The sequence below is a fragment of the Lissotriton vulgaris genome, chromosome 2_1, assembly GCF_964263255.1.
Source record: "Lissotriton vulgaris chromosome 2_1, aLisVul1.2, whole genome shotgun sequence".
NCBI classification, from domain to species: domain Eukaryota; kingdom Metazoa; phylum Chordata; class Amphibia; order Caudata; family Salamandridae; genus Lissotriton; species Lissotriton vulgaris.
In genome coordinates, this window is record NC_141687.1 from 388,664,591 (window position 1) to 388,677,905 (window position 13,315).

Sequence of the window (13,315 nt, forward strand, 5' to 3'; positions counted from 1 at the left end):
CCGCTAGGGTGGCGGTCACATCCTAATTGCACAGGAGGGAACTCCGCATGCCATGCGGAGGTTCCCTCCTGCTCTGGGGTCGCAGACGGATGCAAGTCCGTCCGCAATCCTAATCGACCCCTTAGTTTCTCTCTGAAATGGGTAACTTTCACATGCACTGGCATACATAGCCACTTGCAAAGGTCTACCGGAATCTCAGTCGCAGGATCAGATGCAAATTTGTCATTGACATTGGCAATTTCTCCATCCATTCACAATTAAACGACTGTCTACTGTTCTTCTTAATGTGCCTAATTCATCAGGATGCCCCGGGTAAATTAGTAAATATATATAAAGCCCTACATCCTATTGATCCCATTAAAAACTTCAAACATGCAAAAGGATGAACAAGTCTGTGTTCTTTTGTGGGGTCGGGGGTGATTGGAAATGCCGAGATTTTACATTGTAAAAAAAAATGTGTATTTTGAGAAAAAGCATAACTGGGATTAGCATTTGAGGGTTACTGGTAGACAAGGAACCAATGGTCTATTCAACAACTCTAGTGGAGGCATTTGCACAAATATCTTTTCTTCCATCATAATCCGTTTTGGGTCCCTGCTTTGGAAAGTATGGTGTGTAGCATATGTCTTCTTAATGAATGTTGTGGTGGATCAAGTATGGATTCCACCTACATTGTTACAACTTCTTTGTTTCCTCCAGCGGCTATGACTCTGGCATGAATTGGGAGACTGGAGAAGGCCATGTGACGCCCTATTATATTTTCGGAGCTGGATGTTCAGAGGTTGAAATTGACTGCCTAACTGGCGATCACAAGGTAAATTGTAACAGATATATATATATATATATATATAGTTTGATTTTTAACTATTTTTTATTGGGATATTTCTGAGCGGTACAGGTTTCATTGTACGTTAGCTGCTGCACAATAGTAGTAGTATCCACGTGGGGCTATAACAAATTAGACATTCCATTTTCCTTTTTCTTTTCAACTCTATTGCTGAAGGTAACCCATCCTCACACCAACCCCAACTCATAAACACCCACCTAACGGACTCCTACTGTGGATCATAATGAGTTAGTGACCCCATCACCTGAGTTAAAATGGCAGCTCGGATTTAAAATGTTATGTCACAATCGTAAGTCACAAGTACCTTCCTGGCCATCTAGCACCTACGTAGCAAAGAATCTCGAAATAATAATACAACCATGGAACGTTCAAATGGAGAAATGTTTCATCTTTGATGGTTTGTGTGTACGTCTCCACCAGGGAGTCCCAGTCTTGAGCAACAGGGTGCTTGCATAGACCAGCCCTTTCCTCTCTATACAGATGAATACTCTCAGCTGTCAACCAAGAGGTGGCTGTATGTGCCTACAAATGTATCATCAGAGGTGTAAGGTTTTTCCATCTCTTTTTAACATGGTGCTTCACCAACAGAAGAGTCAAGTCCAAATATTTCGTTAAAGCTCTGCTGGAATGTGGGCGAGGATAAAGTCCTAGGGTCAGGTGTTCCAAGGAGATATTTAGAAGGTGCCCTTTAATGTGATGGAGGGGGTCGAAGACCCCGGTCCAATAAACCTATAGCAACCCACAAGAGCATAACATGTGAGGTAGGTCTGCGTTAGGGGACCTACACCAAGGACAAAGTGAGGAGACTTCCTGATAGATTTTGGAGATACAAGGTGTGAGCTATGCTCTGTTTCATATGTTGAATTGTATGTACCTAAAGCATCAACTGTGGGACATCTTATACAGATATGACAGAATACGGTGCTATTCTGTGTCGAGTAGTGAGCGGCCTATGTCCCCTTCCCATTTACTTTGGAGGGAGCCCCTGAATTGCTCCCAATTCTGTAGATTCGTTTGGTAAAGCCATTGGACCAGGTGTGTACTGTCTCTAAAGGTGGACAGCACTTGTTTGACCACATTGGGGGCAGGTTCGGAGTTATGGACCTGGAAGGTAATGTTCAACAAATGTTTACTTTGGACATATGAGAGAAAATGGCCAGGGGGAATCAAAAAATCGGTCATAAGTGTGTTAAAAGACAATAATTTGACAGCATTTAAACAAAATATCGGAAAAAAATATCTTCATACAAAAATATTGTGCCAAGACTATCAGGACATAAAAAATATCATGGACAGGAATATTGTCGGTAAAAGTATTGCTTTTAGGGGGTATGGCTTGACCGCGGACCAAGATGGCTACAGAGTAGCGGAGCTCCGGTACAAGCCCAAAAATCCCTAATTTTCCTGGCCCCTGACGACCACGTTTTGCTGGGGAACCACATCGGGCGGAGGGGCATTCACCTGGTGCCACAATCGGTGACTTGACTGTCCCCCAAATAAGGGGCTACAAGGGAAAGGAGCTGCCCTGGCCCTTGGCGATGGCAGTGGGGAACGCGATCTAACTCCGCACGAGCTTCCTGTGCAGACACTGGTACCCCCACAGACGGCTGTCGGCTGGCGCGTGGTAGAGGAGAGTATCGGAAAGACAACCGAATATGCAAGGTTATGGGCTACACATAAATAGGCCTTTCTGTATGCATGGGGCGCGAGTGAGCCATTCCCAGGAGGGGGCGATGGACCTTGACAGTGCTGAAATGGAGGGGATGGAGCACTAATACGGACATCTCCAAAGCATAGCTTGCAGTGTTAGTTGAGAGGTTCAGGGACATCACTGATACAGTTCTCAGTCCTGTAGAGCGGCAGATCTGATAGGGGATTTTTGGTTGCTGGGCAACACTGCTGTCCAGAGGAGGAGAGGACATGTCCTTGCTTGAGCCGAAAATCCACAGGGAGGTCCTCACGTTGGACCCTGGAGGGGCAACGGGGCTTTGAGGTTGATGGGATGCACCTGCCCAAAGTAGGAATATACCTATTTCTGCTAGAATAAGGCCAAGCATTGGCAGCAGCAGGTTGGAAGGGAAGGGTCAGTGGCTGGGAACTCCCGACATGCACTGGAATAGCCTGAAGCGGAAAATTCTTCAGTGACTGGACGGGGGATGGAGGGGGGCTCACCACACGATTTATTGGTAATACACCTAGGAGGTGAGGAGTTGGTTCACCTGGAGCGCAGGGGCCTGCTGCACATGATGAGGAGTACGTTGGGCGAATTGAGCAACTTGCTGGGGACCTGTGAGATATGGTGGTCCGAAATTACCCCGAGGCTATCTTGGCGGGGCGCAAGGTCAGGGGAGGTATGGAGGCCTCGCGCCGGCGGGTGAACAGCGCAATGCGCAAATTCACAGAGCAAAGAGGATTTGGTTTTGTCAGGCATGGGTTGCTACATGCAAAATTCACAGGGTGCTATGAAGAAGATGGCATACACCTATCCAAAGTGGGGATGGACCTCTTCCTGCTAGATTTAGCAGAGGCATTGGTAGCGGCAGGTTGTAAGTAAAAGAAAAATATAAGGTGGGGTGCTCTGGGGCGGCAGGGCCACACTCAGAGCCATGGCGGAGTTACAGGGCGATCCAACGTGGGAAGGTACAGAAGGGTACCCTCTACAGGAGCACAGTAAGGGTGCGAGAGCCAATTATCCCCAGGGAGGTCCTCGGTGGGATCCTGGAGGAGTGACGGCACCCCGTTAGTTCTACGGGCGGTTGTGGACCTGAGCAACCCTGGGGTTGCCTGCAACGCTCTGCCCCCCGTAGTGGGGAGGGGCGTGAGTAAGGGGTGGACTGGAGGCCCGCTGGGGGAGGCGCTAGCCCTTCCCCCAAATTGACAACACCCCCGCAGTTAACACCACAGGGCTTTATGGCTCATTAGGTGGGCAGGTGACGAGGGGCTGCCTGACCCTGGATCGCCCATAAGATTACCCAACATGTTGGCAAAATGTTTATGCAAATAAGGCAGCAACAACTTTCTCCAACAAAACATTGTGTGGTGTCTGTTATTATGAGAAATTGTTGTGAGCGGGCTGGGGTATGGACCGATGTTGGCACTAAGCACACAGTTCAGGTGTGGACCGTATTTGAAGAGTGATGGAGGCGGTGATGTGTAGCAGTGGTGACAATCGGCATGAAGGCAGAGAGAGAGGGGCCCAACAGAGACGATGAGGAGCAGCGCCAGGGGGCCCACCAAGGCGTGTCCTGAAGTTGAGCCCGTGGACGAGGGGCTGCTTGCCCTCTACACGGCCCTACTGCAGTAGCCATAACAACGATAGCGCACCTCATCGTGTGTGAAGGTCGAGAGAGAGGGGCCAATAGAGACGGTGAGGATCAACGCCGGGCGATCACTAACAAGTATCCTGAAACTGGGCCTGGGGACAAAGGAGTTGCTTGAGACATACACGGCCCCACAGCAGAAGGCGGAACAAGGACGCCCGATCCTTGCCTGTAATCCTTTCCCTCCATGTAGCTGAGACTGGTGACCTACCCCAGGGTTTAAAGCGGCGTAAGCCGCATGCATACCAGACTAGCAAGGAAGCTCCTGTGTAGACAGCTGGTCCCCAGATTAACAAAAAAATCCAGGCAGGGAGCGGACTACACAGCTAGGCCTACAGCCCAATGACCTTTGCTGGGAAAAGCCGACAGAGTCCAGAGAAAGGCTGCTGCTGTGGGTGGCTAAAACAGTATACAATAAGACTGATGAGAAGCGGAAAGCCAACGAAGGAGGTGGACAGAGACACTTGAGGCCACTTAGTACTCATCCCTAATTGAGCCTAAGGAAAGGAGAGGCCGTCAGTTAATCAAGGCAACCAGGAATGGTGATAAAGACCCAGCACTGAGGACAATATCGAAGTCTCCCGCCCCACAGAGCAACAGTGTGCTGCCCCAACAAGGATTAGGAACTCATAAGTCACTTACATATGTAGGTCCCTCAAGAAAGACCCCAGGCATATATATCCAGGTGCTCTTTAATTTCTTGGACAAATCCATAGGATCAGCAAAGTACAGCACATTAGTACCAGCGACTAGGATCCAGGTATAGATCCTCAGTGCTTACAAGCAAAAGTAGCTCTAGGGGGAAGGAAGGAGGAAGCCGCCCCCCACTCAATCAATATTCAACAATCAAGGCCTCCCCCACCTAACACCAATTTGTTGTATGACCAATGGCAGAGTTAAACAGTCAATTGTACTCCTGCCCCAGATGCGTTGCTTAATACTCGTCTGTCGGGTCGTGGTGTGTTTACTTAAAAAATATTAACCCAAGTCTAATCTCACTCTCAATAGTAAAAAAAAGTGAAAAAAGGTGTGAGCTAAGAGAGAGTGCCTCACGGTAGCAACACCCAAGGGGATTCCTGGCAAACAATTGCCTGTTTAACCACTTCTCATCATTGGTCACTCTCTATTAGTTGTGAATAAAGAAAAGAGAAAAACACAGAAATAGTAACTGCCCAACTAATATAGGTGCCGTGCAAAAAATGAACAACCTATCTGTCCACTCATCTAAGTTGAAAATGAAAAGTGAGTGTGTGCACCTAGAACCCCTGTGATTAGCCAACAAGCAAATGGCCACCACTGCTAAAATGTGGAGCAACTTGCTAGCTTTAATAACTTTATACTGCTGCTGCAAGTAGTCCCAATTAAAAATGGTTCTTATTGTACCATATATATTTACATGATGCCGACATGTTTCATTGCTATGACTTCAGTAAATTCGTCAGGGCAAACTTGGGGTTCTGATTTCAATATTTGCTTTTCTCAGTTCACTCGACCTGATTGCTGCCAGCTGCTGCATACCGAGTGCATTTTTGACCGAGGGCACTCGGTAGCGGGGGCCATATGTTAAATTGCGCAATCAGCAAACACGTGATCTTGCGACACGTTGTTCAATGCCTGTGATGGTTGCAGGTATGCAGTAGCTGGCAGCCATCAGGTCGAGTGAACTGAGAAAAGCAAAAATTGAAATCAGAACCCCAAGTTTGCCCTGACGAATTTGCTGAAGTCATAGCAATGAAACATGTCGGCATCATGTAAATATTTATGGTACAATAAGAACCATTTTTAATTGGGACTACTTGCAGCAGCAGAATAAAGTTATTAAAGCTAGCAAGTTGCTCCACATTTTAGCAGTGGTGGCCATTTGCTTGTTGGCTATCACATGGGTTCTAGGTGCACACACTCACTTTTTCAATTTCAACTTAGATGAGTGGACAGATAGGTTGTTCATTTTTTGCACGGCACCTATATTAGTTGGGCATTTACTATTTCTGTGTTTTTCTCTGTTCTTTATTCACAACTAAGAGAGAGTGACCAATGATGAGAAGTGGGTAAACTGGCAATTGTTTGCCAGGAACCCCCTCGGGTGTTGCTACCGTGAGGCACTCTCTCTTTGCTCACACCTTTTTTTCACTTTTTATCACTATTGAGAGTGAGATTAGACCTGGGTTAATATTTTTTAAGTAAACACACCACGACCCGACAGAAGAGTGTTAAGCAACGCATCTGGGGCAGGAGTACAATTGACTGTTCAACTCTGCCATTGGTCGTATAACGAATTGGTGTTAGGTGGGGGAGGCCTTGATTGTTGAATATAGATCCTCAGTGACCAAAATAACCAACAGTACGGCGAGGAAGTGCCCTGAAGGGGCGCGGGCATAAAAGAAAGAATTCCACCAGGGAGCAAATAAACAAAGAGGGCCCGAACAAACGATGAACGCAAGAGGCGGGAAGGGGAGGACCCTTTACTGTGAAATCCTGGCAGCAGACTTAGGGAAGATGGGGAAGCCCAGAGGTGCAAGGCCAGTCCAATCCAGCAAAATGGATAACTACGCCATTACAAAACCCGCAACGAATGCAAAAAATAGACTTAGTGTCCACAGAGGTCACCCTGATCAGGGCACCCTTTCTAAATTGAATAAGAAGGTATCTACGGCCGAGACAAACATTGCCCAACTCCAGTCACAGACGAAGCACCTTGAAGAACAAGTGCACACCCCGACACAGCATGCATCGCATATGGCAGTGTGGCTGGAAGATCAAGAAGGGAGAGCAAGAGAGCGAGAAGGGAGAGCGAGAAGGAACAATATGTGAGTAGTGGGGGTGCCCTAGGAGCAGAGTGATCCAGTGTCTACCTGTTCCTAGAAGATCTTATCGTCAACACTTGTCGAAGTTCTTTTCCATTGAGAAAATGCATATGGCACTGATGCATCCTCCTAGACCCGGAACCCCGCCACCCACAAATATTGCCAGAATCTTCAGTCATCAAGACAGATAGGCAATTGTACAGGCTGCCAGAGTGAAAGGTGATTTGCAGTACGAAAACACTGTGATTAGGTTCTTTCCGGACTTTACTCTTCAAGTACAGTGACAAAGAAGGAGCTTTGAACCAGTGGAAAAGGAACTAAGATCTAGGGCCCCATGTTGGTCGGTCGGTAACGGCCGAAAATCTGTATTTTCGGCCGTTACCGATCGGTAAATAGGTGATTGGCATGTAGGGGGCATTATTTTACCGAATCTGTAAAATTACCGATTCAGTAATTTTACCGATTCGGTAAATTAAAAATCGGTAAATTTACCGAATCTGAGCCACCCATATGTAGGTGGGACTCTTCAGAGTCCCAGGAGCCTTACCGAATCGATATTTTACCATCAAATCCAATTTGATGGTAAAATACCGATTCCGGTGTGCATGCACATGTGTGCATGCACACCTATGCCAAGTGACAGGAAGACCTGCCCTTAGGGCATGTATGCCTGCCACATGGCACCCGAGCCTGTTTTGGGGGTGCCAGAGGGTGTCAAAATGACACCCCCTGCACCCTTGTGAAAATCGGTATTTCATTCCTATGGGCTTCAAAGCCCATAGGAATGAATGGGCATTACCGATTCGGTATTTACCGAATCGGTAAATACCGAATTCATCTGATTCGGTATTCCAGCACATCTGGAAAACCTACATGTCGACCCCATAGATTTAACGATTTTTAATTACCGAATCGGTAAAATTCGGTAATTTAAAATCGGTAAATCTATTTCACCTACATCTGGCCCCTAGAGACCTAAAATATATGATGCACTTCGTAGCTTGACTGCAGGTGATAGCCGAAGGGAAGACCTGGCACTTTGCAGCTTCTGCGGAAACCTGAGAATGGTTGGAGGGTTGGCGCACAATTGGCAGGGGACAAGGCAAAGACCAAAGCCGGAGAAGTGGACTTTCTAAAGAAATCGGACAAGAGTGGGGCGAGGCCAGCGGGCTACAACCTTAAGACCCGCTAGCTCACTTAGGGCAGAAGCGGCACAAAAATAGTGAATGGTGAGACCGGGGCAGAGGTAAGACTGAAACAATTTGACTTTGCTCCTGATGGCAAACCAGAGCGATTCACAGAAGCAATGGGACTTTGGGACAGACCTGCCCAGAAAACTCAGTGGCTACTACTCCAATGGTACTTACAGAGGCTACCAGCCGGGAATTGGCTTGGACGGGAGAGGGTGGAACAGAGTTTATTGACTTTGGGCCCGTGGTGTCCAGCACCCTCCAATCTGTTAGAACTGTTATGCAAGCTCAGAGGCAACAGGCGCTCTGCGGGTTGGAGAGTTGGGATTCCCGCAACCTAAAAAGCAGGGTAGCAGGGTGAAGGGACGGGGGGATTTAAGGGGGCAAATTTGTAGTTTGGTATGATATCACAGACATATAAAAGGAGTGCGAGTAAGTCTGCTACTGAGAAAAAGCCCTTTGCGGGGGAAGGGGCACTGACAGGGAAGATATCAAAAGAAGGCAGCCCATAGATGGACCCTGTCCTCAATGAAGATTTGGTCCTGAAACGTTTATGGTCTCAGTGGCAAATTAAAAAGGTTGACAGTGTTGCAATTTATTAAACAACATCCACCTGATGTGGTTCTCTTGCAGGAGACACATCTTAAAGGTAATTATTGCAAGGCACTAGATAGATACTGCTACACTCTGATAGCACACGCAGGGTATACCTCCGGTTACAGAGGAGTGGGAATTCTGACCAGACGTGCGTTCCCCTTCCTCCAGATGCTCTGGGGAGATAAACACCTGTGAGCGGCACATGGGAGGGGAAAAGACTCAACCTGTGTTCAGTGTACTCCCCCACCAGGCCTGCAGACAGCCACACTGGAGGTTCTGGGTCCCTTATTGCTGCAACTGCTGTAGGGCAGGCTGGTCCAGAGAGGCGATATGAATGACACTGTGTCAACTGAACTAGATGTAGCCAGCAAACATCCCACGATGGGGAAGCACCACATGAAATAGAGGTCAGTTGATGGCGTTCCTCGAGGCGATGGGTCTGGGCGACATTTGGAGAAACCAACACCCAAACATGAAACACTATACACACTTGTCGACAGCGACCGGAAGCCTTTCAAGGCTTGACTACCTCATTACACAAGGTTCTGGGATGGTGAAATTTAGGGATGCCACACAAGTGGCACAAGGGATATCCGACCACTCCCCACTAGAAGTGAAGTTAGCGGGCCCAGAGAGTAGACCCATGGTTCTTCAAGGATGAAGACTTCAGGGAGGACATGCGGGAGGGGGCTGAGCAATATTTTGAGGACAACGTAGTCAGGTTGAATCCAAAGTGACCCTCTGGGAAGCATTGAAGTAGGTCCTTACAGGTCGAGCACAGGCGAAAATAGGCACCATTAAGAAAGAAAAATGCCTGGCATGTCTTGCCCTTGAAAAATAAATATTATGGCTGGAGGCCCACGCGTCAGGGACCAAGCAATTAAAGATAGACAGAAATTACAAGTGAGACAATAAAAACTCAGGGATATATCAGAAGACAGTGCCTGGGCGCAAGCACTGGTTACTCAACATAGACTCTACGATGTAAATGTGGTCACCTACTAGATCCAGTATATTCCAACTTCGAGCTTAATGTATCAGCTCCCAGGCCTGTCACTTTGTCAAGTTCAAGTTCAAGCATTTGTATAGCGCACTGCTCACCCAGAGGGTCTCAAGGCGCTTGGGGAAGGGGTTCATTATTTGTCGAACAGCCAGGTTTTAAGATCGTTTCTGAAGGACCTGTGGTTTTGGGTAAGGCGGAGGTGAGTGGGGAGTGAGTTCCAGGTCTTGGCGGCAAGGAAGGAGAAGGATCTGCCGCCCATGGTGGATTTACGGATGCGCGGGACAGCGGCAAGGGCTTGATTGGACGATCTTAGTTGGCGGGTGGGTTTGTAGAAGGACAGGCGAGTGTTGAGGCATTCGGGTCCTAGATTGTAGAGGGCCTTGTGTGCGTGGGTGAGAAGGCGGAATGTAATTCTTTTGTTGACGGGAAGCCAGTGGAGGTCTCTTAGGTGTTCGGTGATGTGATCCTGGCGAGGGAGGTCTAATATGAGTCTCGCTGATGCGTTCTGGATGCGTTGGAGTTTTTTCTGTAATTTTGCTGTGGTTCCGGCGTATAGTGTGTTACCATAGTCCAGTCGACTCGTGACCAGTGCGTGTGTGACAGTCTTTCTTGTCTCGAGGGGGATCCAACGGAAGATCTTTTTGAGAATGCGAAGTACGTTGAATCATGAGGATGAGACTGCGTTGACTTGTCTGGACATTGAGAGAGAGGAGTCTAGGATGAAGCCGAGGTTACGAGCATGGTCTATGGGTGTGGGTGCTGTGCCCAAAGTGGAGGGCCACCAAGAGTCGTCCCAAGCAGAGGGGGAAGATCCTAGGATGAGCACTTCCGTTTTGTCTGAGTTGAGTTTTAGGCGGCTATGTTTCGTCCATTCGGCTACTTCTTTCATGCCTTTGTGAAGATTGGTTTTGGCGGTGTTAGGGACTTTGGTGAGGGAGAGGGTTAACTGGGTGTCGTCGGCGTAAGAGATGATGTTAAGGTTGTGTTGACGCGCGATGGAGGCAAGTGGACTCATGTAAACGTTGAAGAGGGTGGGACTGAATGAAGATCCTTGTGGTACGCCGCAGATGACTTCAGTGGCCTCAGAGTTGAATGGGGGAAGTCGGACTCTTTGAGTTCTCTCAGCGAGGAATGAGGTGATCCAGTCCAAGGCTTTTCCTTGTATTCCGATGTTGCTGAGGTGTTGTATAAGGGTACTGTGGCAGACTGTGTGGAAAGCGGCGGAGAGGTCGAGTAGAATGAGGGCTACTGTTTCACCGTTGTCTAGTAGTGTTCGGATGTCGTCAGTGGCTGCAATGAGGGCAGTTTCGGTGCTGTATTTGGCTCGAAACCCGGATTGAGATGGATCAAGGGAGTTGTTGGATTCAAGGAAGGCGGCGAGCTGGCTGTTGACGGCTTTCTCGATGACTTTGGCCGGAAATGGGAGGAGGGATATGGGTCGGTAGTTTTTCAGTTCGGAGGGGTCTGCAGTGGGTTTCTTCAAAAGGGCGTTGAGTTCGGCGTGTTTCCAGCTTTCTGGAAAGATGGCAGAGTTGAACGAGCAGTTGATGATATCACGGAGATGGGGTGCGATGATGGAGTCCGCTTTGTTGAAGATGTGGTGGGGGCAGGGGTCGGTTGGCGAGCCAGAGTGGATTGAGTTCATTAGGCGGATGGTGTCTTCAGTGGTGATTGGCTTCCAGGCGTTAAGGATGTTAGTTGGCGGGGTAGGATCTGAGGGGGGTGGGGAGGGTTGAGCGCTGGGAGTGTTAACGAAGCTGTTGTGGATGTCGGCAATTTTGTTGTAGAAGAAGGAGGATAACGCATCGCAGAGGTCTTGGGAGGGAGTGATGTCGTTGGATACTGCGGTGGGGTTGGTGAATTCTTTGACGATGTTGAAAAGTTCCTTGCTGTTGTGAGTGTTATTGTCGAGACGATCCTTGAATGCTGATTTCTTGGCGGATCGAATCAGTTGGTGGTGTTTGCGGGTGGCTGCCTTGAGGGTGGACATGTTGTCTGTGGTCGGGTTTTTTCTCCATGTTTTCTCCAGGGTGCGGCATAACTTTTTGGATTTTTTAAGGTCATCATTGAACCAGGGAGCCTTTTTGCTGGCTGATTTGATCTGGTGTTTTTTCAGGGGTGCTAATTCGTCAGCACTGTGGGTGATCCAATGCTTGAGATTGGTGGCCGCTTGGTTTGGGTCCAATGAGAGGGAGGGAGGGTTTTGGTTGAGTGATGTGATGAGTTGATCGGAAGTGATTTTGTTCCAGTTTCTCCGAGGGAGAGGTAGTGGGCGGTTGTGGGTCAAGGTGGTTTTGTAGCTGAAGTGAACACAGCTGTGGTCCATCCAGTGGAGGGCTGTGGTGCGATCGAAGAAGATGTGCTTGCTGGAGGTGAAGATAGGGTCGAGCGTGTGTCCGGCTACATGGGTGGGGGTGTTAACAAGTTGTTTGAGTCCGAGATTGGCCAGGTTGTCCAGAAGGGTGGTGGTGTTGCTGTCGTGTTTGTTTTCAAGGTGGTAGTTGAAGTCTCCTAGAAGAATGTAGTTCTCGGAGGCGAGGGCATGTAGGCTGACGAAGTCAGTGATGTCATCGCTGAATTGAGTGCGGGTGCCTGGAGGCCTGTAGATGAGGGTGCCTCTAAGTGTGGTCCTAGGGTCGGTGTGGATTTGAAAGTGGAGATGTTCGATGGTTGCAAGATTATCATCGGAGCTGGTTGTGACTTTGATGGTGTTTTTATGGATGATGGCGATGCCTCCTCCTGTTTGGTTGGTGCGGTCTTTGCGGGTAATCTTGTAGGCGTCCGGAATGGCTATGGCGATGTCGGGTGCTGATGATGTGTTCATCCATGTTTCTGTGAGGAAGGCGATGTCCGGTGACGCAGTATCGAGAAGGTCCCAGAGTTCCGTTGCGTGTCTGTGTACCGAGCGGGTGTTGAGCAGGATGCACTTCAGGCGGTTAGAGTCGGGGCTGTGTATGGAGGAGGTGGGTTTGGTGAGGGTCCTGGAACAGTTGAACTTGCAGGAGAGGCAGGCGAATGGGCCGTGGGTATGTCCAGGGGTGACTTCGCAGCATTGTGGAGTACGTCCGGGGTTGAGGGTGAGGAGAGTTGCGGCATCATATGTGTATCTGGTGGGCTGGGTAGGGCGGGGGGCAGGGGGACTGGCGCTGGGCGCGGTCCAGGCGCGGACGGGCGCAGACGGGGGCAGACGGGCTTACCTTTGGCGCACCTTCGGCGCGCATGGGGCGCGAAAGCTGCCCGTGGACGCTGCGCGAAAATGCATCTGTCATATATGGATGGAGGAGGGGGAGGGGCAAGGGAGGGTCAGCTGGGAGGCGGGCGGGCTGTGGGGCCGGGCTCTGAGGCACCAACAACAACAAAATTAAAATGGCGGCAGCGTAGGGAAAACGAAACTGGAGGTAGGCTGGGGCTCAGGCAATTGACGACGCTTGCTGCTGAATCGCGCGATTGAAATCAGAGTGCGAGGTAAAGCGCCGTTATCACAATACCCCCGAAGCGTTGCAAAGGCAGAGATCTTAGAGTGCTGTGTCAACAATCCCCCAGAAGCGTTTTAA

General features: G+C 49.1%; 1 protein-coding gene across 1 annotated transcript in view; it reads left to right on the top strand.

The window, feature by feature from the left end:
• Positions 1-13,315, top strand: part of LOC147730418 (aldehyde oxidase 1-like) — a gene marked incomplete at its 5' end in the record, with an annotated part of 524,934 nt that overhangs the window by 476,635 nt on the left and 34,984 nt on the right. Inside the window, one exon of the mRNA XM_086954065.1 lies at positions 700-814. Within this exon, the coding sequence (XP_086810191.1) occupies positions 700-814 (115 nt within the window). The remainder of the gene's footprint in view (positions 1-699; positions 815-13,315) is intronic.